The sequence below is a fragment of the Suillus fuscotomentosus genome (genome assembly GCF_016647785.1).
Source record: "Suillus fuscotomentosus strain FC203 chromosome Unknown F5891scaffold_5, whole genome shotgun sequence".
Lineage (NCBI taxonomy): Eukaryota > Fungi > Basidiomycota > Agaricomycetes > Boletales > Suillaceae > Suillus > Suillus fuscotomentosus.
In genome coordinates this window covers 1,075,906-1,103,858 of record NW_024539517.1, presented here as the reverse complement: position 1 = coordinate 1,103,858, position 27,953 = coordinate 1,075,906, and the positions used below count along the sequence as shown (strand labels likewise).

Sequence of the window (27,953 nt, the reverse complement as noted above, 5' to 3'; positions counted from 1 at the left end):
AATCCTTGCTGTGCAAGGACGACGAACACCAACAACATCCTGCTACCGTCATTGTAGCCTGGGGCCTGAAGATCAATAAGACAGTGCGATAATAAGATGCTGTGGATTTCATCTTGTTCGTCGTCGGATGCAATCTGGTGTTTCAAAAAGATCCACTTAATCTTCTTCGCGTGCCTATCGAACTATACCATTCATCGCATGATTATTGATTTACGTATCATAGGCACAAACTCTGGCAAACAAATGCTCCCTGTTCGCTTCAAGCTTAGGTTCGCTTCCCGCTTGCTATGTAATACCAGCCGTTTGTTCTTGTCATCGTCTCCTCCACCAACCCAACTGGCCCATCCATCACCTCAACCGATGCGAGTCGTTAACTGTACAACCTGTGCACTGGCTGAAGATCACGCATGATGATCCTCAGTTTCTTCTATGAATAGCTCGACTCCACTTTTTGCCAAGCTTTTCCCTCGTCCACGATCATCATTCCTGTCGATCGCCGTGAGGCGCAATTGCAAGGCCAATTGGGCCAACATATATTAATAGTTGTGCGTTATCTCTAACTTGCATGCTCAATATTATCTGGGTGACACGCTATGGCAGGCTATGGCAGACATCTAGATGGCATCTTCAAAGTTCGATATCGCAGTGAGTAATAACTAGCTAATGACAGTTAGATCTAAGAAACCGGCTAGGTCCTTGGAGGGAATCAAATGACCCATCTCCTCAAAGCAGTTCGATTATGCAACTGCCATCCACGGGAGCATCGGGGAACTCGTCAAGAAAGATTACCTATAGGGTCCATCGACTCGTGATCCTACATAAGTACGATACACAGTACTACTATAAGTCCTCTTTGTATGACATTGCATCACGGTCCAGGTTGGAAACGCGAGCATACTCGAGGAATAAACTTGAATCGACCGGTTAGGATGACTGTCTGCTGAGAAAGATGGATCCTACCGAAACGTGTATGCTGTCAGATCTTCCCGTCTCCAGTATCTTTGGCTCCATTCGCGCCCGGCTGTTGCTATCTTCTTCGCCAACTCTTCGTGCGCACCTTCTCCATTGGGTCCTCCACGGAAGAAAGTAAATGTATCATATAAATCGGACAAATCAACCTGTACGGGTACATAGTGCACCCAAGGCGCAACTCGATCCATAAACCTAAGAACATGACTTTTTATTTCGCGCGCATTAGATGAGACGAGCACTCACCACTCAGGATATATCGTAGCTTTGAATGGAAGGGCATTTGATGTGATGAGCCGCTTGAACCGCCCTGACCACCCATGTCCATCGATCTGAAGGTGGCGAATAATTAAATGCTATCGTTGAATCAAATCTAAGACTAACATCAAAAACATATTTATAATGGCCAGCCTCTTGAAGCGTCTGCATTTTTCTCCAGTCATAAAGTCTATCCAGCTGATCACAGAGCTCTAATGCGCAGGAACCTGCCTTTCCGGCGAATTGAATGTCGATTAATGCAGGATTGAGGTATGCTTTGCGTATAGGTACGGGCTCTCCAACAGGCTCAGAGTCATTCAGAGGCGAACGAAGCACATCCGCTGTTCCTGCCATATCGTTGACAAACTGTATTAGATGGTCTCTGTGCCCTTGCCGCCACCTGGTATGGGTGCCATGAAATATGCCAGTATTAGTACCGCGCCAGAGTAATCTTTCGTCTACCCTCTCTTCCCATGGCGGGTTGTCTGAGACAGGAAGGTCCTCGATCCAGCCATAAGGGACAGCCGGTCGAATATCATGATGAACCACTGTCGAACAGAGAGAAAATCGAGGAATGAGTGTATTCCGGGGATCTGGTCCTTTGTCATGTGACAGAAATTGGCCGTGGTTGTGGAGAAGAGAAGGATTTAGGCACGGGTCCATCGAGAGGCGATGATCGGAGATGAAGGTTTTGTTAGATGCGCGCTCACGGGGGTTATCAAGATCAACGGGATGTTGCCACGCTGGAGATGATGACTGGCAGGCAGAGAGCCATCCAGACCGCTGTGCCGGTGGTAATTCATTCCGTTTTAGAGCTTAACATCGTGTGAGCAAAATTTGTTGCAGCGCAACAATCAATCAAAAAGGACGTACTGTGGCCAGCGGCAGCCGCTTCAAGCGCCATCGATTTGATACCATAATCTGATAGCATACTGGGATTGTCATGAGGCGAAAAAACGGCGCGGAAAGGAGGAAGAGCATCTTCTACATCCTGGAGGAGTTTCAGTACATTGTCAATGCGACCAATGAGCCTTTCGGTAGCATCTTGTGGTAAATGGTAGTCGACGATTTCGATGAAGGAGTTCTGATCTGTTTTTGCAAGAACAATGGTATTTTCTTGCGCCTCTAGTTGCTCTCTGTTCGTCTGGAAGTCCAGGGCGTCGATGCCCCAGTAAGGTTCCAAATCTTGATATATCTCGTCGTATTCGTCTGGAAGTTGAACGTTGTTTGCCACTACATAGTCCCACCTACAAACCCGACGGGAATTTTTCTATGAAGCTCGTTTGAACTTGGTTTCCATGATGACCACGTACCATTTGTCGAAGTAAATTGGAGGAGGCCTGTGATATCTTCGTTTGTATTCTGCGACAGCTTCGGGTAGTGTCTTGCTTGCGCGGCCGAGCTTCTTTGACCAAGCCTCCTCCGCTCGCTCCATAAGATCAAGAATCGGATGACGTCCATTTGGGTTGACAACGAGCAACCCGTCCTCGCCGTAATAGTGATCACCGAGGGGAGGGGGCAGACGTTCCTCTTGCACTTGCACTCGAACAGTGTCTACTATGTCATCAACCAAGTCTAGTTGATCATCCTCTGCAAAATAATCGTCGTGAGATATGTGAGGGTATGGAGACGTGGGAGAATCTGGGTCCTGTGTTGATATTACAAGTTCGATGCTGTTATTGGGTGGTACAAATACGAGGTTGCGCAAGGTGATCCCTAGAACGCAGGAAACCACGACGATTGTAACGGACCTGTGAGAGACTCGACCCATGGGTGCCGGGGGATGGTAAGTGGGAGAGAGTCACTCGCGGCCATTATAATGAAATTCATGACAAGTCAGGGAGGGTACCGGTAGAAGCTTCGTCGGATCAGCACTCGGAGATGATATTTCTTTTTATGAAGTAGCTGGCACCCAAGTTTGGGATGTATAAGTCTAAAATTTATGCGTTGGGCTTATCAGGATATTCAACGTATCAGGTACTTACTGAAAACCGGGAGAACCTTTGGAGAATCATTTTAGAACTTTGTACAAACGTTCACACAGGCCTGAGAGACCCTAAGTATAAACAAACCAAAATACATTACCCCTACTATATTTATTGAATGCCGATGCGTTTCAACCTTCTTCGAGAGAGTCCAGTGCTGGTATCTGGTCAGTCGAGCAGAGAAGCTGACCGAATTGGAGAATGATTCTCAACCTCGACCTCCGAGGAAGCGAGTGCGCTACTCTCCTGACTGAGATGAATTTAGATAGTCCCCTGGCTGAACGATGCCCTTCTATTTTTCAACACTGTTTCAATACCCTCATTTATCTTGTCGCTCCTTTTACTACTCGCTTTTATGGTTAGCTTTAATGCATATTTAGCATCCGTGACGTTAGTACTAGTAGTTCTTCGCTGTCATTTGCGTCGCCATCTTGCTCATGATTATCCAAACGGGACTTGCAAGTCTTCTATCAATTTATTCCTGCTCCCATCATAGCCCCTTGCAAAACCCGGATGGATTAACACAAGAGGCGCTGGGTATTGTGTTTTGGTTTGTTTACACACCTGGACCTACGGATAGAATAGCACGGATAAGCATGAACCGTAAGCGCGTAAGCTCCCTGGTGTGAACGTCCCCATCGTGGTTACTGCGAGCTCCCAGGACGCTGACTCAGAACCATATCAAGCAAAGTTCAAGTTTGTCCGAATGAGTACCATGTATCATAGGTGAATTGAAATTGAAGTTGAAAAGAAGTAGTGATCAAATGTATTAGCTGCAATAGTATTATATATCCACCCGTTTTGCTCGAGGAGCACGCGAAAGATACGTTGCATACCATCGTAAAAAAGCTAGTCCTCCTCCATATAAACAAAGTTCTTCCGCATGATGTTAGCAGATATCACACGCATCTGCGCTCATTCCGAAATGACCTGATACATCTTGGTTTGACATGCTCCCAGACCAAAGCGATGAATTTTCTGAATCGTCGGACCTCTACCCTCATTAGCAAATGATGCATCCACAACATCCCGATCCCACGGTATCGTCACCTTCGCGTACGATCTCCGCGTCGTTGCTCATTGCTGTTCCCCTGCGGGAAAATGCATTGCTAAGGCGTCTCTTCTTCATAGTATCGTCAACCGTTGAGATGTTAGAGGGGCGAATGGAAAGATGAACGATTGTAGGCAGGGAAGACGAATCCGACGGTATAGAAGTTGGGAATGAAAGATCTTGTAATCATGCCATTCATCCATATGAGCAAGACAAAACATTGCGGGCGACAAGTATACTCACGAGTAAGAGTGTCCTCATCTTGCAGAATCTTGCCTAAGTAAAGAATTCGCAAATGCGATGGGGCTTGCGGACTCTCATCTTGCCAATCTGTGGATGAGGCCTGTTATAACAACGAAATCCAGGACAAAATGATTTGAAACCCTGACCTGCAGGCCATGCATTCCACACTAGCTCTTTGACCCTCCCAATTGTTATCGCTGGATCGAACGACATAGTCCGCCTTCGGCCAGAGACGAGGAGAAATGACAGGGACACTTGAGGTGTCTGAGGTACAATATTTTCTGGTGTAGTAGGTCCGTCTGCGGTAGACAGCGCAACTGCTTCAGTGTTGTTCACTGTAGTGTCTGGCGAGGCTTGTCCCAAGTTTGAGTTCGGAAGGGCAGGGTATGCTCCAAAGGTCGGAATGCTATCGACATCAACGCGAGTGAACGATGTCCGGGCACTTGCGGAGTTGTATGGGCCTGCGGCAAATGTAGCACGTGGGAGCATATTTGAGGTGCCGTGAACAGTGAAAGGGCGTTCAGCAGGAAGTGGAACAGGAGGATAAGAAGTTCTACGACCTAATGAAGGGGAAGCACTTGCATGTGCTGTGGATGGACGCTCGCGAGCGTCTGGCTGCGGCAGGGACAATGGTGGATCATCTGATGAGGGTTGATTTTCCATAGCTTGTTCATGCGAGGCAGAGGTAGATGTATTCATCACGCCTAAGTTTGAATGCAGGGGTCGGGATAAAAGACAGAAACCGACAACTGAGAGTTGAGACGTTCCTGAACAGGCGCGTTAGAAAGCAACTTCACAGCAAGCCTGCAGGTGTCAGGCTGCTGGGTCCACTGATAAGATGAAGCACAGAGTGAAAGTGAAGGTGTGAAGTTAAGCGCAGTCGGCCGTTCACGCTAGGGGCGAGGGAAAAATCCGTGTTAAAAAGCCAACAAAAGATCGCTTGTTTCGATTTGACGGTGCGAAGGCCCTGACCACTTGACCACGGAATCTGATCACCGAGCACGAGGCGGGCTGATCAAGCGACTATTATGACACTGGGGCTCGCAGGGGTAGTCGAGGCTTTGTGTGAATGGGACAGAATCGCTTGTGAGACGGTATGTTCACGATGGGAGGAATGGTTAAATATGACGGTCGCCTGTGATTGATGATGGCTGATGTAGTTATAATTATCAGACAAAGCCCCGCAATCCAAGAGGGAGGCGTACAAGTACCCACGTACTTAGCGGCGCGAGGCTGAGTGTATAGCAGTGCTATGTCGTCACGGATCTTACTTGCTGCTAAAACCGACAAAAGATACGCTGGTGAAAACAAGGTGAGGAAACGATGAATAGCGTATAAGATCACAAACATCCTACTCACTCTGAAGAACTTATATGAAGACCCAGGGAGACCTGACACGGTAGGTGTAGAGAGGGAGCTATAACCGTTGTTAAGTTCTTCGAAAAGCGGTAAGCGGAGTACGGCAAAAGCTTCCGGGACCACTGCCTTGCCAGTAAAACTTCGGGTCCAACGAAACTAGTGGTATCCTGAGAAAAATTGATACGATCGTCCAAGATGCTCCTCACTGCTGCTACTGTTGACGAAGAAGAGAGAAAGGAGTAGGTTTCATGGGATGAGACCATCAGATTGTTTTCCAGTGTTTACTTGGGCTTTGCAAATTATGTTACGGGCCAAATTTGAATTTTAGCTGTACCTTGATACTCAGTTTAATTACGACCAGAGGCACCGGAAGAGTTCCTAGTATAACTCGATGTGCCTCCACAGACCTCTCAGCGACACATAAAGTCTACTTCTTCAGCAAAGGTTAGTCAGAGATCGATGCTGATTTGTATTATTTTGACAAGCTAGGTGTTTCTAGAACAATCATGTTACACTGGATCTGTGAGAAGACTTTCCTCGTTCCATTCTTGTCACTTACAGCATCAGATTAGGCTCCTCAGCACGGACACCATCAAATTTCGTCTTCGTCTCCCCAAGGGGTTGAATTTTGTCCACTATAACGAATATAATAATATTCAGGTACGCTCCTTCCGTTCATTCGCTCGGATCCAACTTGAATTCTGCGTCGTCTCACTGGAATAATGCACTTTGAGATTACTTGGGAGGCAGCTGGAGTTGATTTCTCTATAGTCCTCTCGGATACATACCTAGCTGAATGCTCGGGACGAAGGTTTTCTCCATGGGGCTTTTAGGATCGGCAATCTTCCGCTTCGAGGGCTGGTTTGGACATGTGTCACAGTATGTTAAACGCATATCGTTTCCGATATTAATAGGGTTCCTTCAGGCTGTGTTCCGCACTCATGTCAGTACGTTTGAATCATCGATTATCCAACAGAACGGAATTCGACACAGCACGGTCAGCTTCATGGAAGCATATTTTCGACAGGAAGAATGATCAATTTTGTGCATTGTACATCTACAGTAATGTGTTTTTGCGAGTTATGGCAAGTGTCTTTCTGAGTCTGTCTAATGTGGCCAGTGCTTGTTTTGTTTCGATTTTATCTGAGCTACTCAATCAGTATGTATTGTGTAATTTTTCTGCCCTTAGAATATTCATGGGCTTGAGTTGTCATGCATCAGAAAAACAGAGGGAGACTGTGCACCCTTAGACAGCCCTGCACAGACCAACAGTGTCCACAGAAGGGGATCTCTCTCTATGACTCTGCATAGAGTAGATGTAGCCCGTACAGAGTTATACAGAGCCGTACAGAGTGCATATCAGGCTAGACAGGGTGTTGCAGAGGTAACACAGAAAGGCTACAGAGCCAAGACACTGCGGGTACGATGGCTGAATAACTTGATTCTGTGGGTAGGGGTCCGCCGGCACCTGATCAAAGTTTGACTGGGCTGACAGGGAGATCTCAACCTATCTATGGCTTTATCATGTATCATATAAAGCTACCTAAATCTTCCCTATACTGTGGTTGAATGCGATGATACAGCTTGTCGTTCACATGTTATAAACACTACAATCTCTGCAATTGACGGACGACTTGCACGAGGCCACCAGCATCGCTGTATGAACTCCCAGTGCCCAGGTGATATCTGCGATTCCTTAGGAGGTTCTGGTTTGATCCCTTTGATGACTTGTCCCAGTACCGCAATGTCGTTCCTCACATTGTAGTAGGGTACTTTGCAAGTCAATACCTAGAGCATGTGCAAAGTAAACAAACACATATCATTCAAAATCGAGTCACCAACCTGAAGCGTGATACTGCCAAATGAGTATATGTCGCACTCGGTGCTGAGCGAGAGCTCATCATCCCCTGATACTTCACATAATTCTGCAGCTACCCATCGGACGTGCCCTGGAGTAGAACTAAAATATGAGGTACCGACGAACTCCAGGATTATAGTGGAAAGACCAAAGTCAGCAAGGCATGCCCGACCATTGCCATAAACCAAAACATTTGACTGGAGAGTCGGCGTGTGAGTAATGAGAACATTCTCTGTGTGATCTTACACACCCCTGTCAGGTCCCCATGAATAACTGATTTGCTGTGGACTGAACCAACGTGAGCTTTTGAGAAATGGGTGCAGTGAACGACGAACTCACGGTATCGCAATCCAAGAGCAATATCATTCAACTGGCGAGCGCCAGAGGTCAGTAAGTATCTAGAGATGCTAGATGCACAGGGCTTACGAGGGAGAACTTATCGTAAGATGACAACGAGCTTTCTTGCTTCCCAAGATAGCCCGTGAGTGCTCCGTTATCAGCCCATGGGCAAATCATTGCGGGGTAAGGTCCAAAGTCATTTGCCACTCCCCAGAGTGGAAGAATGCTATCATGCTTGAGACGGCCCCAAACTTTGAGTTCTCGACGCACTCTCTGAAGTCGATTCAACATCAGATAAACAGACATGCGTGACGCCATTGGATAGATAGTACATCACCTTACTTTTCTTCCGCATCAAGATCTCGTCGTCGGATTCGAAAGCACGAATAGTTTTTACTGCTACCTAAGTCATTATCAGAATAATACCGTAGGAAATGCGACAAGGCAGGCATACTTGTACAGTCCCATCGGGCTTCACTAAATCACACTTCCAGATGTCCCCAAAGCCTCCAGAAGCTGTCGGATAAAGTGATCTTCCCTGGAGCTCGTTAGTAAGATCTTGGAGTGAATGTGATGGTGCTCGGGTCAGCTCTGAAAATAGAATGTGATTCCCGAAAGTAGTATTGGACTCGACGGTAGAATCGGTTTCTGTCCTATTCTTGTGTTCCGTTCTGAACACATTCCGATTGTCTCTTTGAGGACGTGTGGCTGCTTTATCTTTGGTATTGGGTGATGATTGTGCACAGGGACTACTCGGTGTACGAATTCCAAGCCTGGTTCTTCGCTGAGATATAGACATGGCACCGATATCGTTAGGTAGAGAACTTCCTGATACGACTTGCCCTGGCGGTAAATCTGAATTGTCAAGGTCGTCGTCATACTGATGAACATGCTGAGCCTGACCGTATCCGTGCCGCATGTCCTGTGAGGAGGGTCGAGCACGGAAGTTAGATGACTGCCCGCTCCGCGGGAGCTCATCCGGTGTCTGTGGAGAATGCGAGAATTGATGTGTTTCATACGGTGGGCGCAATAGAAGACCCAAGTCTTTGGGACTCGGGCTAGGCTGAAAGCCGTCATCGTCCATTGTCAACAATTTCTTGGTAGCGATAGGCCTTCTGACAAACGGTGGGGGTGACTGCGAAGACGGGGGGAAGTAAGAGTGTCCCATTGAGAATGTAGAGCTGAGGCTGTCTGAAGAGTAAGAGTAGCCCATGGCAGAGCTCAGACTGCCTGAGGAGCGAGAGTGCCTGGTGGCGGGGACGACGGAGCGCGGGTTGACCGGTGCTGAAAGCGGAGATGAGGGTTGAAAAGGGCTAGACGCGTGATAAGGGAATGTACGATCATCAACTTGTGGTTGTCCAGAGGGGGACGGATAAGGGTGGTAGCGAACAAAATTGAGACCAGGCAACGGAGGTGATGGTGAAGGTCGATTATCTTCTGCTGCTACATAGTTTGGTTGAGAATATGATTCACTACCAGATCCAGAGCCAACAGATGATGAGGAAGTAAATGTGCTCCTTTTAACAGCACCACGACGAATCCTCGAAGCCATGCCAGTAATAGGTATCGGAGGAGTAGACGGCACCGCAGACTCCTCATTAGCTGTAATGACACCGGTCTTGTCTTTCTTCCGACGCTGTGTCGATCCCACGTGCCCTTCCTTCTTGGCACGAGAACGGGCGTAGCGCAAGCCACATCTGGTCAATGAAACAGAAAATAAGTGAATATTAGTAACTAGTCCCGTCGCATGTTGTGGTATCACCTACGCGTTACAGAGCTCCTTCCTGCCACTGGGGCCCTTCCTCCATTCAGGACTAGACGTTGCCTTGCAACTACTGCATTTGAGAACACCCTCAGGGCGATTGCTGGTGCTACGTGGCAGGGTGTCCTTATATAATCCGGGGCTCACTCGGTGCCTTGGAGGAGGTACAATGTCGGTACCACAGGGCGGAGCCGGCGGTACACTGGCCTCGAAGGCAGCCTTGGTACTGTAGTCCTCAGGACTAGGTGTGGCTTGATAGTTGCTTGAAGACGCTCTGTTCTCGCCGTAAATTGGAGACGGCGGGAGGGATGCCATCGAATGTGCAGGGCTTTGAGCAGGCCACCTGTCAAACTGAGAGGGCGAGGAAGAAGGCTCCGAGTCACTCCCCCAGGGCGAGTGGGAGTATTGGGACGTCAAAGACTGCGTGTAGCGCCCGTAAGGTTGTGGCATTGAGGTAGACACAGGCGGGAGTGTGTACGGGCTTGCCGACAGGCCATAGTGGTGATGTTGGCCGTGTGCAGGCGTGTAGGCGTCTGTCGACCTCCTGAACGGCTGGGACTGAGAATAAGAGACAGACAAGCTCCGCGAAGCAGGCTGTTGAATGGTGTGGCATGCAAACGTTATTGAACCTATATCCGCTTGCTTAATAGAAGTACATGAACTTCATCAAGGAAGCGCTTACCATGAGGGATGAACACGCTTTCTACTTCGCCTATTCCAGGCATTGTATCTTGGATTCTCCAACGTCTCATGCAACTCGTCTTCGCACTATTATCCCGAGTGGACGTCTGAATGCCCACCGCTCGCCTTGCAAAGTCTTTCGCTCCTGGCATACCAGTATATTCTTGGCTGCTGTCCGACGGCCAGCTCAACAGAAGACGACAGTCCTGCTGGTTGTAATTGGAGTTGAACAAGATCTGGAATACCCTAGTTGTGGCGGTTGATTGAGGAAAGTAATATAGAAGCCGCTGTTGCAATAGTGTTATCTGTTCTGGGTGCATGCATGGCGTGCCACACCAATTCGTCCATGGAGTTCTGTTATGTTTATCATTGTCACCAGGTTCAAGATCGACGACTGCGTGGATAAAGCATAACACGAGGCCCTCTGCAGCCCAGTTAATGACGATGTCAACGACCATGTAGTAGGCATCCACGGAAACCTTGTCACCATCAGGCCACGGTTGAGTAGGCCCTTGGTGACCGAGGATGCGACGGATGCGAGCGAGACGACAATACCTGACCCTGGAAAAAATGAGGTGATGATAAATATGTTTGCACTTGGAATCGCTTACCTGGTAACGCTACCATGCATCGTCCTTTGTTCAAGAGCTTCTGCTAGATCTGCTCGCGCAGTAGCCTGCTCTTCGGGGTGAACAAAGGATAGCAGGGACTTGCCAATGAGCAAGTCAGCCTGGGTTTCAAGATGACTGGCAAGAACGGGATCCAGATAGATGAAATCCAATTCGGACGATAATAAGGACCAGTCTAAAGGTGCCACAAAGTACAAAATCTTGGTTAGCGAAATCATTGACGAAGAGAAAATTACAGATTTGTGATAGGTTTGTGGAGGTACCGAAACAATCGGACTGGAGACCCCTTAGGGAATAATAGACTTTGGTAGACTCACAGCATCTGGTCTCGCCAACCTTTGGCAAAGATTGAGACATGGAATTGTCGGTAAAAGGTGGAAGGGATGTTGAAGTTGAGGGGGCGAACATGCCCCGATGAGGATACCCTTCCAAGGAGGAAAGGGATAGATGAGATCCGCTTGACTGCTTATGTATGGAAGAGAAGTCGCCCCATGTTCAAGGCCTCAGTTGGCACGAGGAACTTGAAGTATAGGCTACTCTATTACGTATCGCGAGAGTCCTTGGACTCTGTTTTCTCTTCTCTTTCTCACGCAAAGTCGTCCTGACATGTTCTGTCTGATCCTTGTACAAGACTGCGAACGGTGCCAATGATTATATAGCCCTACTCATTAACGATTCTATTTGGCCATTTTATTTCATGACAGTTCGTGCAAAAGCTTCCGAAATAAAATGAACTTCAACTGGCACGTACATAGTGGAGCTCGAAAGCAGATACGCGACGGCTGAACGGCACGCAGGCCTTTGTACTGTGCTCGTCGACCCAGACGTTGTTGAAACACGTTCATGCTACCATGGCAAATTCCCCTCCAAACTGATGTGTTCCATTTCCATTCTCGACTGAGAACAGATCTTTCAAGACGTGGTGATTGTCCTGTTCCAGTCTCTGAGGCCTCAGGCTGATATCATCAGAAGGTCCGTATCTGCCCTGTCGACTGATCGTACAAGGGCAGCATATTTTCTGGGGTGTTGTGGTGACCGTATGCACTTTCTTGCTGGTCCATGTTGGCATCAGTGCTTGCGACGTTGAGCACTCGTACTGGGTGTGTTGATCTCACTCAGTCGGCATTTCGGCAGCCCTCTCTCATATCAAACTCCGTACTCGATACAGTATGCCGAGTGCGAAATAAAATGGCCACTCAATAACGTGCCTATTTTTCTTGTTGACTGTCATCATGCTGACGAAATAAAATGGTCAAATAAAATCGTGACTATTATTGTACCTCTACTCTGCAGCTTTAATTTTAACCAACAGGTTGGCTGAGCCTCAGTTGTCATAAAAAGGCAGGCACACATTTGGCTAGATGTTTCGTGCATACACAACCGAGGCTCCCCACATTGTGGAGTCAGGATAATCATTACAAGGTCAATGCAGTACGACGACTACAGTGGACATGAAGTATGAACAGTTAACAATAAACAAAGATAGTGCACAGTTTATCACATAAGTCAAGATCCAATTTAACGATGTTCAAAGTCACCCTAGAATTCCCGAGGAATGAACTTACGACCGCATGCCTCGAGAGCATCTTCAACGATCTTCATCCCCTGCAAGACTTTCTCTTCCTCAAAACGCCTTCCGACAACTTGCACGCCAAGGGGCAGGCCGTGCATTTTATCCGCATCATAAACAGAGTATGCACCCTTAGAAATCAACCCCATGTTCTTGTAGTCGGAACTCTTCATAAAATCTTTCGGTAGCCCGTCCAACTGGCGGTCAACAAAAGATACTGGGAGAACACCGGCAGTATAGTCCAACTGTTCGCCATTGAGCTCCCGATGAGAATACGATGTTGAAAATGAAGCTTACGATATTGAAAATCATCGTGTAGGCAGCAGATATTAGGGTCACCTTCTCTGCGGTTCCAGCAGGGATAGCGGGCAATGAATGTGGAACCGTCAGCAAAAAGTCGAACCTTTCATCTTCCCATGCTTGGTGCCACTTTTCTCTGTACTCGTCTCGGGAGACGACAAGCACGCGTTCTTCGGCTGGCGATTTGAGGTGAATCGTCTCGAGCATAGATGCCCAGACCTCATCACCAGTAGTTTTACGCGTTACCATTGCCAAGAACTTCTTGAGCCAAAGGTGCATCCCCAACAAAGACTTGATAGCAACCATCACGGGATCAAGTTTCTCGTCCTTACGCACAGCACCAAAGAAAGCAACCCCTACAAAGACTTCAGCATATGTGGCTTACAGCTCGATAGAAGGATGCTCACCCCCATCTCCAAAACATAACTGAAATCCGGCATTCAGACCTTCTGGGATGCTAGGGGGTGCACTGGGTGATGTTATTGGTCAGCAAAATTCAAGATTAGAGCGGTTTGAGCGCACAAATCAACTACTTCATGACCTTGCTTCTCCAATGCATCACAGACCCATTCCAAAGTACGACGACAAGCAGGAGAGGGAGGAACAATGCCTAGACATATGAGGAACGAATGTAAAAAGCAGCGTAAAAGGGGCTGACCGTCTTCCCAAACGACTCCAAACTTCAGCTTCGTCTCTTGAAGATTTGCGGGTCGCCAAGGTAATGGAACACACTGCAGTAATCATTAGGTCTGGTGGATGTTAGAAATGAGAACTTAGCGAACCGTATGGTCATACTCCCATGGCCGCATCTCCACAACACGCTTCCAAAATTCTTCAAGGTCTTCCAGTCTTCGAGACATTGGAGCGGATGTAGTGGCCACTGTTTCTAATCCAGGTACAGGGGGATGCGTTCCCTGACATGGAAACCGTCCTATCGAAGACCTCATAGCATAGAGTCCGCAATAATGGGCGGGCAACCTTATGCTGCCGCCAAGATCTGTGCCGATTTCGATGACACTCCCCCTGCATGCAAGAAGTGCGCCCCCACCACCAGTCGAAGCGCCGCTGGAGAACTTCTCGTTATACGGATTACTCGTTCGCCCAAAAAGGTCTGATGATGTCTCCATTCCGAGAAGACCGGGGGGTACGGTAGTCTTCACGTGAGCGATTGCCCCTGCATCATGAAGAAGTCGGACTATCGCTGCAGACGACGAAGCGGGGTGATTAACTTTAGAAGAATAACCAACAGTAGTGTCGTAGCCTTCGATATCGATACAGTCTTTGATGCTGACAGGGACACCGGAGAGGAGTTTCGCGGGTTGTTCGGGAATGTCTGTGCCGTCAGAGCCAGTTGAAGGAGCTGGAACTTTCGGGACTAGAGCTTCTTGAATCATGATCCCGGCTAGGCAATTAGTGGCCTTCTGCGCTGAGACCACTTTCTTTCCATAAGCATTCAAAATGCTCGCCGTTGACAGTGAACCCGCGTTATGGCGTTGGACTAGTTCGCTTAGGGACAAGTCAAGCACCTTATTATCGGACTCTGTGCATGGCTCGAAGAACGACGAGGACAACCCATCCAATGTTTTCTGTCGTTCCTCTTGTTTGGCGGCGCTGGCGGATTCACAAGTGAGTTTTTGAACACAGGGAACAACTGGATGCATACCAGTCACGTTGATGTTGGGACTGGAAGAACATGTTCAAGAAATCGGAGATTGGGGCACAAAACCGATCATGAGCGCACAAGACTCTGCCTCATTAAAAGCTTTCGGTACCTCTCGTAGGTCCTAAGTAAGTGATGAACTAGCCATAATATGGGGCTGTTTGCGACCCGAAGGTACGATACCAGATCTCAGGGTGCCATAATTGAAAATAAATAGACGGAGATATCAAAATACACTCAGTCAAATATATTGGAGATTTGATCACACCTGTTATATTTTAGACATCCTCTGACAGGCAAGCCGAAAGAAGACGTTGAACTGTATCTTCCAGAACAGAGCAGAATTTAGAAGACCCTCCAGCCTAGCAGCTGGAAAATCTGCGGAGAAATTGTGAGAGTTATAAAGTAAAGAGAGTACAGGGCACTTGCTGGCGTTTCTGGTCACGACACGTCTTGGGACGACGCGTTTCATTATGTTTCGTTGCAATCAGCGTGACTGGCAAAAAATGCTCAGTCCGAATCAGGTAGACCGGTGATCGGATTCAACACCATGTCGAAGCCTCCAAAAAGAGCCAAGACCAGGTCCTAAATGTTGTGCCTCGTATCATTTATGGACACTACTATGTAGTAGATGCATGTCCCTCAGCAACGCCACAGGTTCGGACCCGCGCCTGGAATAGATGCAGGACCCCAGGTGCTGGTTTTGCTTCCATGCGAACGTCGGAAATGTTTTGTCGTATCTTGTCCGAGTCGGCGGCCATGGTCACATCAACCGTCTGTTTCAATGACTTGAAATGCCGGCTTCTGGGGGTCGGGGCGGCGGTCAGTGTTGTCATGTCATACATTTGAATGCTTGAACCCACTCCTGGGCACTGTTTAAACACGTCAACAAGTCACAACAAACGCGCCACTCTTGACTGTCACACTCATCATTCACCACGGCGACTGAACGGCCAACGAAATGCTAAGTATGCAAAGTTCAAGTCCCATTTTCCAGACCCCCTCTACTCCCGGGCGTTCATCTTATTATTCCGCAAGGAGTCACCAACCACTTACTTCGTCACCACTGGCTTCTCCGAAATCATCGCCGGTGGCTGCCGCACAAGCAAGACGACAAGCCCAATACAAAACTCGCGTAACCAGTTCATCCAGAAGTGCGGCAACCCAGCTCCCATGCACACATGCTGGCAGTCAAACGCCAGAAAACCCTCAAAAAACATTTTTACGTGATCGTTTTAAAGCGCGATGTCTTGAGCGCGCGCAGAAACAACGACATGATAAAGTCCAAAAGCAAAGGACAAGTAGCAGCAGTGATGTGTTTTTTGATGCTGAGATGGACTGCGATGAGGATGAGGACGATGAATTTGTTATGCAAGATGAGGTGTGTGACTTTCCTGACAGGGGGTCTACTAACGCTCATAATTGGACGCTTGGCAACAGCTCTTTCGGAGAATCATTGCCAATACTGCACATAAGCAAAAACACTCCTATCGCCTTTCGTATTCATATGATGTCGGATCTTCCTTTGACCCAGACATGGAGGATGCAAACCGGTGGGAAAGCGAATTGCAAGGTCAGTTTCTCCTATTCTATATGGCATCAATAAGCTCACCTTCGATGTGCTCCAGAAATGCCCCCTGACAGTTATAGTGTGACGCCGGAGGACCTCGAGCAAGAGGAAATTGAGGCTTACGCCGCAGAATATGCAAACTGGCAAGAATTGTCGGATCTGGGTGTTAGCGTCGATGACTTCTCGGCGTGGAGTGATATCGAAGATACCCCAGTGTCGTCACCGCAAATGATGCACAAGGCAGGACGTTCGTCAGAGGATCAGGATATGGATGTGTCCTAACACAAGTCGCGCGCAGTTTCTGCGATGGGTGCTGACATGCTGTTATGAGTTATCTACTGTACATTATTTGTGTCAAGCGATCGTGGCATAACCACGTCGACATTACCACTGTTATCTTATCACAGACGTACCACAGCTTGATTATCGTCAGACATATCCGATGATCAGCAATTACTACTTCACATCGTGGATCTACTAGACCTAGTGCATGTCATCATCCAAACTAATCCATCAACTCCACTCACTGTTTGGCATCAGAGTCATTGGGTCAAACGAGGTCCTCGGATCCGAGGTCATGCATCATGTCTGGGCTGTACCTTCTAACTTGTAACCTGAGCTACAACTGTCAGAACTACATATAGATTATACATACTAAGTAGTACTGGTCCAGTTCCTGATATCGTTTGAGGAACGAGTAATTCAAGGTGCGCATAAGTCCAATTGCCAAATAGGCTTACCAGAAAACTCGCCGGCACTTGTAAACCATTACAGAGTTACACATAAGCTCCAGGCGAGTTCTCGCCGTGAAGCATCCGTTACATACATGATGAGGAACTCGGAACCGGACTGTCGCACAGAAGCTGAAGTCTAGCCACTCAAGGACCTACTAAACCTTTGAGTCTCACTCCTGAACGAACCCCTCCAATCAAGGAAGCCTTCGCAATGGCACAATACGCTCGATTCGGAGGCCGCGGTGTTCAAGACTGGTAGTATACAAGTGTTAAATACCTGACACTGGTGCTGCAGCTGTTTTTGAGCTGTTTTCAATGATCCTGTGACTTTCCTACATCAACGCGTACAGGTACTTGAAGGTCGTCGACCTCAAGTTGAAGTTGTCAACGGACTTCGAGCGAGGTGCCTCCGCGGATACCGTTCGCCGACTTACCCCTGCGTCCGTGAACGCCGGACAACACTCGAAGATTTTTGCGGGACTACTCACTTACGCCAACCCCATGCGGTGCAGATAAGAGTCGTGCCACCGGAACCGAGAAGATGATAGAAGACAATTCGTGTGAGCTCCGTCCAGGTCCAGGTGATTGCCGCATCTGAATAAATACTTATACTTCAACAGAACGCTCAAGCTGTCGCCGAGATTGTTGGGATGAAGAGATATGATGTATGATACATAAGGTGACCTACTTGATGCTATCCGTGACATTCACGGCGAATCCAATTTAGGTCGAACTTTGAGATTCAAGGAATACTCACGTACGCAGGCCCATAAAGAAGCGAAGTCGGAGATCCTAAGTACATACACGTGGAACATGGCGATTTCAAAACTCGCAAAGTAGGTGTTAGGGGTCGTTGCATCCCACGATGCGAATATGATTATGCTTACTGGTACCACTGGGGCAAACTAGCTGCCAATTGACCACGACGCCGTACAAAAGCTGCGATAGTCAGTGGCTATAACCATAGATCATGGATGTAGAATGACATCGCTTATGCAGGGCTGATTTTTCCCGCTGTCTCGGATCGGTGGTATCAATGCAAGCGAAAGTGGGCACTGGCAGAACCTGAAAGGAATTATCTTGCCTGCTCCTGTAACAACGTGCAAAACTACTCACGAATCTGCCGAGGCATGATGGGTGGATCAGGCCCATTTGCAATGCAGAGAGACGCAGATATCATAGGTATCGATATTCCACCAGCAGGTCGGATTGTGCTACAGAATGCTACAGAGCGCTCTGTAGCACTCTGTAGTGGATTACGTTTCCCTGATGAGTCGGAGAAAGAGAGTACCACCATGAAAAAAACTGGGGAGAAGAAACTGAGATTATCGAATGAATATCCAGACTCACCAAGAAGATGTGGATGTGAGGAAGCTGGCCAACGTTTACTACCCATCAAACTTTAAGAGTTTGTAGGTCCGAGTCCTTCTTGAACGTAGAAGATCGGTCCGAACAAGTCAGAACATTCAAGATACGAAGGAACTTGAACGAATGGCTTCCTTCGATAACGTCTGCCTAGTAGTAGTAGGACAGACTAGCGTCAAACAGATCTGCTCAAGTTACAAACTTGGAAAAAGTGTCTGACACGGAGGACCATAATATCATTGTCCGAGTAAAGTGCGTGGACAGACATACCAGATGAAATGGTCAAGGGCTTGGTACCTTACCCACTGGCAGTGACCATGAAACTGCGAGTTCGTGTACTGGCCACTTCGGTGGACCGCGACATGCAACGTCAAAGAGTTTTCGATTGAACCGAATAAGTTAGTAGCGCGAAACCTAGATGGCACAGCCACCCTGCCTCTCTCCTCAAGTTCTTCCGAGTCAACACTGCCACCAAAAGATTTACGACTCGGCTGTCACGGTTTTCCTGCGATCATATTGGTGCTTTGACAATAATATTGCTCAAACATTGCTATAGTACAGGTCAGACTGAACCAGGTTCAAGGAGGTTTCGTGCAATCCGTCGTCTTCGTTGTCATCAGATAGGATTCGCAGGACCTGCTTCTGTCAGCGCCCTTGCCAGTCGCTACGCTCGGTTTGGTCTTTTTGACACTCGATGAAGCACTTATAGTCGTCTGTTTCCAAGCAGTATCGAACACGAATAGATGCTGGGCCAGTTGCACATGTGTTGTCGGAAGTACTGGTTGCTTGCGGTCTGGTCTCCGTCGATTGGCATCTTCTGGGACCAATGAATTCTGGATCGTCAGTCAGGTTTGCGCAATGATTTTCTCTGGTCTTCGCCTATGCTTCTTAAAGCTTAATTCTCTGTCAATATCGCGCTGGAACAGAAGGAATAGTGGACCCAAGAAGTTGCGAACGAGATCACCTTTGGAACATGGAATGCCCTCGACGTGCATATCCTATTTGCGCCGCTCCAAAACGAACTTGAGTACTTGCCAAATCTGGGCAGTGACCGACCTAAAATGGGGTATGCAATGACATTAGGTGGTGAAAGCCAGGCTTCTTTCATCACATTTTATTGGGTTTACAGTATTCCAACCTCGAAGTCCCGTGCGTCATATGTTGAAAATTGAATTTAAACCTCGCAAGTTCATTTTTTTCATTTTTTCATCTTTGTTCTTCCTTCCCCCCATCTTCACACCGCTACTCTTAACGATTTTCAACCAATTTCTTCATACTATTCGTATTGCAATCGTTACAGTCCACCGGCGTTCACCTTACCTAAAAGCTTGCCTTTCGCTTGCTTCCTTTCTCTCCCGCGAATTCACTTGCCCTGATCCTCCAGTATGAGCCTTTCCTGCTCTTCGCCACCGCAATCTGCCGTTCTGGCTTTCCCAGCTTCTCCTACCTTCGATAACAAGCAGTTCCAGCATCTTGAACATAGCGCCTCAGCCTGTACTACTTGTGACACTGTACCGAACACTCCGATCTCTTCTCGTCAAGCGCCACCCACACCACCGGATTCAGATTCGTCGCCGCCCAACAATATCCTTAGTAGTAGTGCATCATTTTCTTCATCTCAGCCCAACCTTTCTCTCTCTCCGTCCCAAAAATTTAACATTGGCAGCCCCAAGCCCAGCAGTTCTTCGCATTCTAATACTATGTCTACAAACCATGTTGTCACCAGACCAAATAATCCGTCCCTCAATCTACAGGAAAATGGTACGGCATCGCCTTATAGTCTTTCTACTGCAGTTTTATCCAATTCTCGTGAGGTTTTATTTTATCAGTTATGATTCCCCCGACTTACTCGCATTCCGTATCGGATTGCAGCCTCGTACAGCCTCTCTTGTCCTACAGGCTTGCAATTTTCGTATGACCACATGTTTCCTGACTCAAGCGACTCACAGTTGTCGTTGAGTCCCGATACGCCTTCCCAGCACCTTCCCAGTGCATCTCGCGCATCACACCGTACCCCAAATGTATATATCAATGGACTGCCCCCTCATTTTCCGGAGCAGGAGCTCTTTGCTCTCACTCGCCCATTTGGCGAGGTGAAGAGTGTGAGGTCGTTCACTAGGCATGTGAGCGAGAAACCAACGTATGTCCTGTTCTGCCACGGCACGAAACTCAACAGCTCACGTTCTGGTAAACAGAGGGTATGGCTTCGTTTTGTAGGTGAACATGTATTTTTGTGCGATTGTCCACCTCACATTCTTGATAAGGTTCAGCGATGTCGATTCAGCAGAAAAATGTATCGAAGGTCTTCGTAAATATCGCAATCTACATCCGTCATTCTCAAAGGTCAACATTGTTTATCTTGTATGCACCCACATTCTTAAAAATTCCCGATACAGCAAATCCATCGCATACCTGGTACAGTGTACGCTCAGCAAAGCCCCTCTCAAATAGAGCACGATGAAGATTCTTTCAAAGCGCGGATGGAAAAACTGAAGGATGGGTTATCCACCAACCTATACATCGAGGGGTAAGGTCACCTCGATATAAGCTCAGTTTGGTACTGAATAATCCTTTTCAGACTTCCGCTCTCGATTGATGAAGAGGTATGTAAAGCTGGTGTCCACATATGCAACGTTATTTACATGCGAATACAGAGCCTTACTGCTTTGGTACACCCTTACACCATCAAGAGCAGCCGCTTCTTTAAAACAAAGCTCAGTGAACCCCCTCGGATAATAGCCTTCGTTCGGTTAGTTTGTTCTGGAAATCGAAATTCTGTAATTGATCCACCTAGTATAGACTTGAGAATCGTACAGCTGCAGAGGATACCATCGAACGCCTGCATGGTCGAATGGTCCGTGGATGGAATGACCCTGGATGCAGGATTTCCGTCCGGTTTGCTGATAGTGCTGAACAACGGGAGCTAAGGGTCGGTTCGCTGATTGAGACGTGTTTTACTTTGAACTGATTCATGCGTCTTGCGTTAGCGATCAGAGAGAGTATCCAAGAATGGGGACCAGTCTCCAGCCCGCTTGACAATCGCTCAAGCTGCCCTTCTCAACCTTCGTGGCCAAGAGCTCCAAGCTCACGCTCGCAAGACCCATGTAAATCGTGCCCGTGACATCCCCATCATTGGTCAGCCTCGCGACGAAATTTCTCTATCAAGTATTCATCACTCCTATCCGAATCTGAATCCCCCCTCCGTGTCAGCAGGGAACATTCCCGTATCTACGTCTCTGCCAGGGCATCTGGGTTATCCATACGACAGTTCCCCGTCGACTAGGTACCAAGACCTTCAGTCGAATCCCTATACTGATGACTTTCTGCATTCACTGCAACACAACCTGAATTTGACACACGCTTACACGGGGTCGACACTTGACCAAGAGCATGACGCTCATCGCGCCCATCTTCAAGCCCTTGCAAATGCAACGCTGTACACGGCTAGCGCCCAGCCATCTGCACAGCAGCCTCGCAGCCAGATACAGGCGAGGAACGGCTTCACTCCCGCAGAGGAGCTCATCCTCCAGGCTCACGCGAGGATACGTGAACAACAGTACCAACAGCTGCAGACCCAACAGCAACTTGTGCACCCACACGATCTCACTCTCCCTCGGCGCGCCTCTTCATCTGGACGATTAGAATCTGGAAGCAAACTCAATGCGAATGCACAAGTATTCCACGCCCCGGAGCAGATCGCCACTTATCCGCTCACTAGTCGAACCCTGGGTGGGGCAAACCGGTCGAAATTCTTGGGCGACGCTCTACCGCCAATTTCCGAGGACGACTTCCATGCTCTTGGCCAACATCAGCTGGAGTCCAGGTCACATCATGACCATCTCCGCACTCATTATCAGGACGAGCTGCATTTCCGCAGTGACGCTGGCAACGTCAGGATCACGAAACCGCCTAGTCGTGCTATCGAAATTGTTGCGCCACCTCAGCACCTTGATTCCAAGTGTTCTCCTTTGCAGTCGCACCATCGTTCTCAGTTCTCTTCGCGTTCACACCTTTCTCTGCGGCAGCAAGCACAAGTCGCTACTCTCCCTCGTTCCCCTCTCGCATCGAATTCATCTCAGCACAGTTATCAGCACACGGACAGCCGCTCCAATAACCTAAACAGCACTATCGCTACGTCCAGTACCAACGATAAACCCGACAGTGGTCCGCAGAACTATCTTCACTCCCCCCAAACATCCCAGCCCCGGTCAGATGATCAAGAGGACCATCGCCACAAGTCTACTTCTGTGTCCTCTAAAGCATACGTTCCTGTGCAGAAGTCGCCTTCTTTGGTCCAACAACTATCATTCGAAAATGACATAAGGTCTCCTACTCTCGTATCTCCGGCGCTAACTTACTCGTCTCGCACCTCATCTACTCTCAGTCCGGCTACTCCTTTCCTCGGTTCATTCAACGGCAGCCCAGAGAATTTCGAGTACACGCCGAACGATAATGGGATAGTGGAGAAGGTGAAAGTCGGGTCAGGTACGCACTAGCTCGTCGTTCTCGTCCAGTGACAGTTTTCGGTGCATGTTATTTTCCATTGTGACGATTATAGTACCCTTTAGCATGATGTAACGTACAAGATTGTTTCTTTCGTTTTCGGTTGATGTTCCCGGATAAGTATATTTTGATAACCATTATGCGCGAGTACGAATAGTTTTGTACCTACGCACTCTTAGTATTTCTTGAGATACAGCAGATATGTCTATGTTCCTCATCGGCCTGATCGCACGTGTAGTACTAATAGCTATATCAGTGGTGTCTATGGTATGCCATATGCGGTGATATGAATCACTGTTAGTTCAGCGCTCAGCGCTCAGCCTCCATTGGGCAGACTGACATGTATCACAGTGCCCCTCAAGTTCTCAAATTACTTTGGGCTTCTGGTCTATCGTCTTGCGTAGGTCAATATCGTCAGGCCCCTACAGTGAATTCATGTAGGCTGGATAGCGCCTTCGAGGTGGGATATCCCGTAGTAGCCTACAAAAGTAAAAGTAAAGTCGCAAACAATCATTCAACCAGCTATTGACGAAGTTTGGACATTCAGCGTTCAAATTTGAAAGTTTCATAGATTCATGTACGCGTGAAACGTACTGGTGCGTAGCGAGGCAAGCCCATATACACATATCGTATGCCGCTTAGCTTGATCCCAATACACACATAGGGCGACCCGCGTGACGGTTTCAACTCAAATGTATGTCTATGGGCAGAATAAAGTATCCGGAGCCTCAGAGTAGTGCTGCAGGTGTGTAGCCTATATACAAAAAGCTTCAAAACACCCATGATCGACTGTATCATAAACACATACGTACCATTACCGAGATCAACGTATCAGGATGCTGTGTAACATAGTTGAACGGATCACTGGCAAGCGCCATGGTATTGTAACATCTGAGTCTCTTGGGACGATCATCGGACGTCGTCGAGGAGACCCAATTGTAACAAAGTCGTATTTTTAACTTTCCTATATTCCCCCTTGATCCTGGCATCGCACACATGCTATCATGCCCAGCGATCATCTCTGTGCATGGGATAGTCATAGATACAATATAAATACACAGGGAAGAACGTTAATGCACCGTGGCGTTGATGGCAACTTTGATGTTTCATGTTTCAGCAAGAAATCGAAACGTTGCCACTGAGGCTAGCTTTGTAAAACTACCGCATCGATTCCTGTGACCCTGATGATATGTATATAATAATGTTGTAATAGCCTGAGTGCGGCAGGCATTCTCAACACCCACCTTTTATATTGCATCATCGCTTCGTTGTAATGGATATCACTGAAAAACAGCAGTTGTGAGTCATACGCGCACGAATATATTCTTCTTGACATCATAATCTATCAGGTTATTTCACTTGAACGCTGTTCTCGTGGCAAACAGTACCGAGACTTTCCATCTTTGTTTTCAGGACGATAACAAATATCATAGGCATTCTGATGTACGATCATATAGTGACCCTCCCAGAAGAAATCGCGTTTATTTGGGGTCGTCCGAAATTACTGTCTGCAACATTGTTTCTTGCCAATCGCTATCTTGCCCTGGTGGGCAATATCTTTGGCTTGTTTATCGATTTCCTACCCGCAGTTTCGGATGAGGTTCGATAATTTTGTTATGCGTCTACCCAGATGGCAGGCTCACGATTTATCTATTTTTGCAGAGGTTTCAACCCTTCTTTGAATATATATTGTTGTTTTTCTTACCAAAGTTTTAGCTGTTCAAGATATATGCTAGTCAGAGAGCTGTTCCTTTATCTCCAACAAATCATTGTTTGCGGTGAGTCAAAAGTTGATCGCGAAAAATACATGCCCTGAAATATTTCAGTCATATTGACTCTGCGCGTTTACGCACTGTACGGTCGTAGCAGGCGCCTGCTCAGTTACATAGTAATCATCGGTCTTGCTCTTATGGGAGGAGCATCAGTACGTGTTCGCATATCCTTTTGCACTCCAGATTCTGCTGACCTTTTAGGCGGGTTCTTTTGGAAATAATTCAAATACTACGATTTACATCCAAGGAAGTGATTGCCATAACACATTCACAGCAAAGATGTATGTCATTCCCTTCATCGGTATGCGTGCCTGCTCAAAAGTCGCGACAGAGCCACGCGTCAGTGAATTCTCAGCCACGTTGCATGCAAGTTGATGATGCTACTACCTTATCTACTTGCAGGTTATGGACTGGCTTGGATTGCAGTTTTTGTCTTCGAATTACTTATCTTTGTCCTTACAGTCTTCAGGACTTGCAAGACTAGGGGATCTCCGCGGTTGATTCCATCCAGCAGAAATATCATTGATATCATATTCCAAGATGGTATTTCTTTCGTTGCACCTGTAGTGTAAATTCTGAAACAAGCAAATGCAGGTGCAGTGTATTTCGCGTAAGATTGATTGTGAAACTGTGATTCAAGTGAAACTGATCTGCGTTGATTTAGAGCAATGACATTGATCGATCTACCTAACATCCTGACATACTATGTAAGTCAACAGATAATATATCAATCGAGTCGCACACTCACCATGATTTAGTGTGGTTCGGTGAGCACGCACTGCATCTTACGATCGGCTTGGCTACTTCCTGACAATTGACAAGGATATCACCAGAGGGAATCTAGCCACATTTACTAGTTGGTGAGTGATTGATGCGATAAACAGACGTCGATTTTGAATCAGATACCTAGCATGTCCGTCACTCTCGTCTCTCGACTGGTGCTTCACCTGCACAAATCCACGGATGACGGAATTTCATCCACTGCCATCCGGAACGATGGCTCCAGCCCCAATGTCTTTACCACCAGACTCGATGTCGAATTCTCTTCTCACAGTTTTCAAACTGATTCTGGCTGATTGGATATTGTTCCTGGTTGCGAAATTTCTTCGCTTTTAGTTAGGGTGTTGTAATTTTACAGACGATATGTAGAAGAATTCATTTTGATGATTACCATGGATATTTTACCAATTCCCAGCAGGACCCATGAGAACCCACATGGAACCCAGGCTGGCGTCCGGACAAAAATTGACCCAAATGGCCGTTTCACCCAGGTTACAGTCCGGGCACAAAACGTCTAATTTGGGTGTCAACCCAGGTGAACATCAGGGAAAACCTCCCGCGAAGATTTTGTAAAATTTTCTGAAATTTTCTGACTTTCTGAAAATACATTAAAATATTCCAAGTCCCTCTACGGATGGGTGAAAATTTATGAAAATCCACACGAATACAACAAAATGATTATAATGTGATTAAATACTAGAATATCGCAAATCACAAGATATGAAAATGAGGAAATGAGACAAAACGTGTAATGCAAAGTCCCTGTGCTATCAGGAATGCCCTACTCATCCCATCGAAATCGATTCGTGCAAATGCTGCTTTCAACTCAGCGGATGCAAAGTCAACCAACTTCAGATCAAGTAGGGAAGAAAAAATCTGGTAGAACACAGTGAGATAGTGCTTGAACAGTTAGAAAAAGATGCACCACAGTAACCACAGCTGAGACCATGGAATTCGGGATCCGATGTTCATAGTAGCAATAATGGCATCGACTGCTGATAAATTTTTAGAAGTATAGTTATGATCAGAGTATTGCGGTGTATCGTAGCACACGTGTCGGAAGATCGGACAGTGGACATGAGTCAAGAGCTCATCCCGATTGGCTCGAGGACTATGAATAACGCAGTCGAGGTTGGCTTCCAACTTCCTGGAAGCATGTCAATAATATTTGTAGTCTCCAATCCGAGCACCATACCAGAAGGCTGCAGTAGGATTGCCACTGAACATAGGGCTAGCAGTGAGGCCCAAGACCATGGGATGTTTGTCCTGCTCAGTCGTCACACTAGAGCCGTGGACCACGGGGAGGCGGGTAGGGAGGAACCAGGAATCAACCACATGACTCACCTGCACACCTCAGAATGCAGTGGCCCGGCTCTGGCCTGAGCTGCGGCTCGAGTAGGGAATTTGCGATTCTGACAGTGAGCATGAGCGGGTCGCTGTGAAACCAGGATTCAACTACATGACTCACCCTCAGAATGCAGTTTTGAGCTATGTGTATGCTCCAAATTGAGCCTGTAGCTGGGAGAGATCAGGAAGGCCAGTTGGACCGCCAAAAAGAAGAGAAAAAAAGGAATCCTACATAGACACCTGGTTTGAATGACCACGCACAGATGAATGCGACAACAGAATTCAGACGCCCGCTCGGAGCGAGACTTAGCTCTGTGGTGGTGATGCCTCTCACCTAGAGTCCCCAACAGTAACCGTAAGGGAGAATGAAAACATAAAGAAAATGACGTGACAGGGTGTGCAAGTGGTTGCTGCGGCTCGTGTAAGTTGCAGAGTGAAACATGAATATTTGAATGAGTTCATTGAAATCAACCATGGGAGCCCTGTGATTAGTAATTAAATCGTTGGTGGTTCGATTTTCAATTTCTCAATTTACTTGTTGTCGCTGAGGCTAAGGCCCTTCGAGCGAGCTCTATGTAGCCAGCAGCAGACACCTCCGAATTCTCCCTCCCACCTGTTTAAATATGTCCCCGTTCTGCATTGCGTGAACTCTACATTTTTGATATACTAATAATTAGTTACATATCTCATGGCAGGTTCAACTAGAGCCCTGTAGATATCTTTTTCAGTGCATTCACTGACTGCGTTATGGATGTGACTATTTATCAACTATTTACAAGCTTTTACAAAAATTTGATGAAAGTTTGCCATAATTCTCGAGAATTGTTGTCACATTTTCAAAATTCCCGTGGGAGGTTTTCCCTGATGAACGTCCGGACATCTGCAAAGGGGGTGGTGGTATGTCAGGTCGAAGTCCGGACATGGGCTATTGCCCGATAGATTTAAGATATGGTAGAGTAGTGTAGCGGAACGACACTGTCGATAATGTTAAACGTGAGAGTTCGAATCTTGCTTGTTGCAGCTTTCATTGTACGCTTGAAGTTCGAATGCATCAGGAAAACCCTCCCATATAGACTTAGATAGATTAGACGTTCTTAGACAAATTTTCACAAGCTGTGAAATTTTATAGTAGCTAGCTCTAAGACCAATAGTATAGTGCAAGCTAATGATAATCATTGGCAACTAGCACAATGTTGCAAAACTGTATTGATCTAAGTA

At 47.2% G+C, this 27,953-nt stretch overlaps 8 protein-coding genes across 8 annotated transcripts; 4 read left to right on the top strand and 4 right to left on the bottom strand.

The window, feature by feature from the left end:
* Positions 1-692: 692 nt before the first annotated feature.
* On the bottom strand, positions 693-3,261 carry F5891DRAFT_1005094 (glycosyl transferase family 90-domain-containing protein). Its single transcript, XM_041360380.1, has 7 exons — positions 3,213-3,261; positions 2,541-3,160; positions 2,101-2,474; positions 1,354-2,042; positions 1,216-1,301; positions 961-1,164; positions 693-910 (listed from the first exon to the last, which is right to left on the bottom strand). Exons 2-7 carry the CDS (start codon positions 2,996-2,998, stop codon positions 841-843), a joined length of 1,881 nt encoding a protein of 626 aa, XP_041231902.1. The 5' UTR covers positions 2,999-3,160; positions 3,213-3,261; the 3' UTR covers positions 693-840.
* Positions 3,262-4,028: 767 nt separating this feature from the next.
* F5891DRAFT_559366 (ubiquitin-related domain-containing protein) lies at positions 4,029-5,455 on the bottom strand. Its single transcript, XM_041372261.1, has 3 exons — positions 4,653-5,455; positions 4,507-4,593; positions 4,029-4,442 (listed from the first exon to the last, which is right to left on the bottom strand). The coding sequence occupies exons 1-3, from the start codon at positions 5,203-5,205 to the stop codon at positions 4,216-4,218; spliced, it is 867 nt and encodes a 288-aa protein (XP_041231901.1). The 5' UTR covers positions 5,206-5,455; the 3' UTR covers positions 4,029-4,215.
* A 1,767-nt stretch (positions 5,456-7,222) lies between these two features.
* Positions 7,223-11,879, bottom strand: F5891DRAFT_1101651 (uncharacterized protein). The gene is made up of 11 exons (XM_041363591.1): positions 11,452-11,879; positions 11,117-11,309; positions 10,507-11,066; positions 9,829-10,453; positions 8,517-9,759; positions 8,400-8,465; positions 8,150-8,335; positions 8,063-8,093; positions 7,974-8,011; positions 7,708-7,920; positions 7,223-7,653 (listed from the first exon to the last, which is right to left on the bottom strand). Exons 1-11 carry the CDS (start codon positions 11,540-11,542, stop codon positions 7,420-7,422), a joined length of 3,480 nt encoding a protein of 1,159 aa, XP_041231900.1. The 5' UTR covers positions 11,543-11,879; the 3' UTR covers positions 7,223-7,419.
* Positions 11,880-12,224: 345 nt separating this feature from the next.
* F5891DRAFT_1005067 (amidase signature domain-containing protein) lies at positions 12,225-15,088 on the bottom strand. Its single transcript, XM_041360379.1, has 7 exons — positions 14,668-15,088; positions 13,787-14,615; positions 13,663-13,735; positions 13,527-13,614; positions 13,412-13,473; positions 13,002-13,360; positions 12,225-12,949 (listed from the first exon to the last, which is right to left on the bottom strand). The coding sequence occupies exons 1-7, from the start codon at positions 14,697-14,699 to the stop codon at positions 12,674-12,676; spliced, it is 1,719 nt and encodes a 572-aa protein (XP_041231899.1). The 5' UTR covers positions 14,700-15,088; the 3' UTR covers positions 12,225-12,673.
* Positions 15,089-15,634: 546 nt separating this feature from the next.
* Positions 15,635-16,516, top strand: F5891DRAFT_942342 (uncharacterized protein; the record flags this gene model as incomplete). Its single annotated transcript, XM_041374414.1, has 3 exons — positions 15,635-16,045; positions 16,105-16,237; positions 16,293-16,516. The coding sequence occupies 3 exons, from the start codon at positions 15,635-15,637 to the stop codon at positions 16,514-16,516; spliced, it is 768 nt and encodes a 255-aa protein (XP_041231898.1).
* A 3,723-nt stretch (positions 16,517-20,239) lies between these two features.
* F5891DRAFT_1101642 (uncharacterized protein) lies at positions 20,240-23,097 on the top strand. The gene is made up of 8 exons (XM_041363590.1): positions 20,240-20,473; positions 20,529-20,546; positions 20,598-20,676; positions 20,730-20,860; positions 20,912-20,936; positions 20,988-21,082; positions 21,133-21,262; positions 21,321-23,097. The coding sequence occupies exons 1-8, from the start codon at positions 20,256-20,258 to the stop codon at positions 22,827-22,829; spliced, it is 2,205 nt and encodes a 734-aa protein (XP_041231897.1). The 5' UTR covers positions 20,240-20,255; the 3' UTR covers positions 22,830-23,097.
* Positions 23,098-23,173: 76 nt separating this feature from the next.
* F5891DRAFT_1005058 (uncharacterized protein) lies at positions 23,174-23,811 on the top strand (the record flags this gene model as incomplete). The annotated part of the gene is made up of 3 exons (XM_041360378.1): positions 23,174-23,330; positions 23,384-23,432; positions 23,501-23,811. 3 exons carry the CDS (start codon positions 23,177-23,179, stop codon positions 23,571-23,573), a joined length of 276 nt encoding a protein of 91 aa, XP_041231896.1. The 3' UTR covers positions 23,574-23,811.
* A 163-nt stretch (positions 23,812-23,974) lies between these two features.
* F5891DRAFT_559259 (uncharacterized protein) lies at positions 23,975-25,811 on the top strand. The gene is made up of 12 exons (XM_041372260.1): positions 23,975-24,135; positions 24,186-24,436; positions 24,553-24,614; positions 24,663-24,760; positions 24,810-24,889; positions 24,940-24,947; positions 25,011-25,151; positions 25,203-25,218; positions 25,273-25,315; positions 25,367-25,375; positions 25,431-25,468; positions 25,519-25,811. Exons 2-12 carry the CDS (start codon positions 24,432-24,434, stop codon positions 25,682-25,684), a joined length of 666 nt encoding a protein of 221 aa, XP_041231895.1. The 5' UTR covers positions 23,975-24,135; positions 24,186-24,431; the 3' UTR covers positions 25,685-25,811.
* The last annotated feature ends 2,142 nt before the right edge of the window (positions 25,812-27,953 follow it).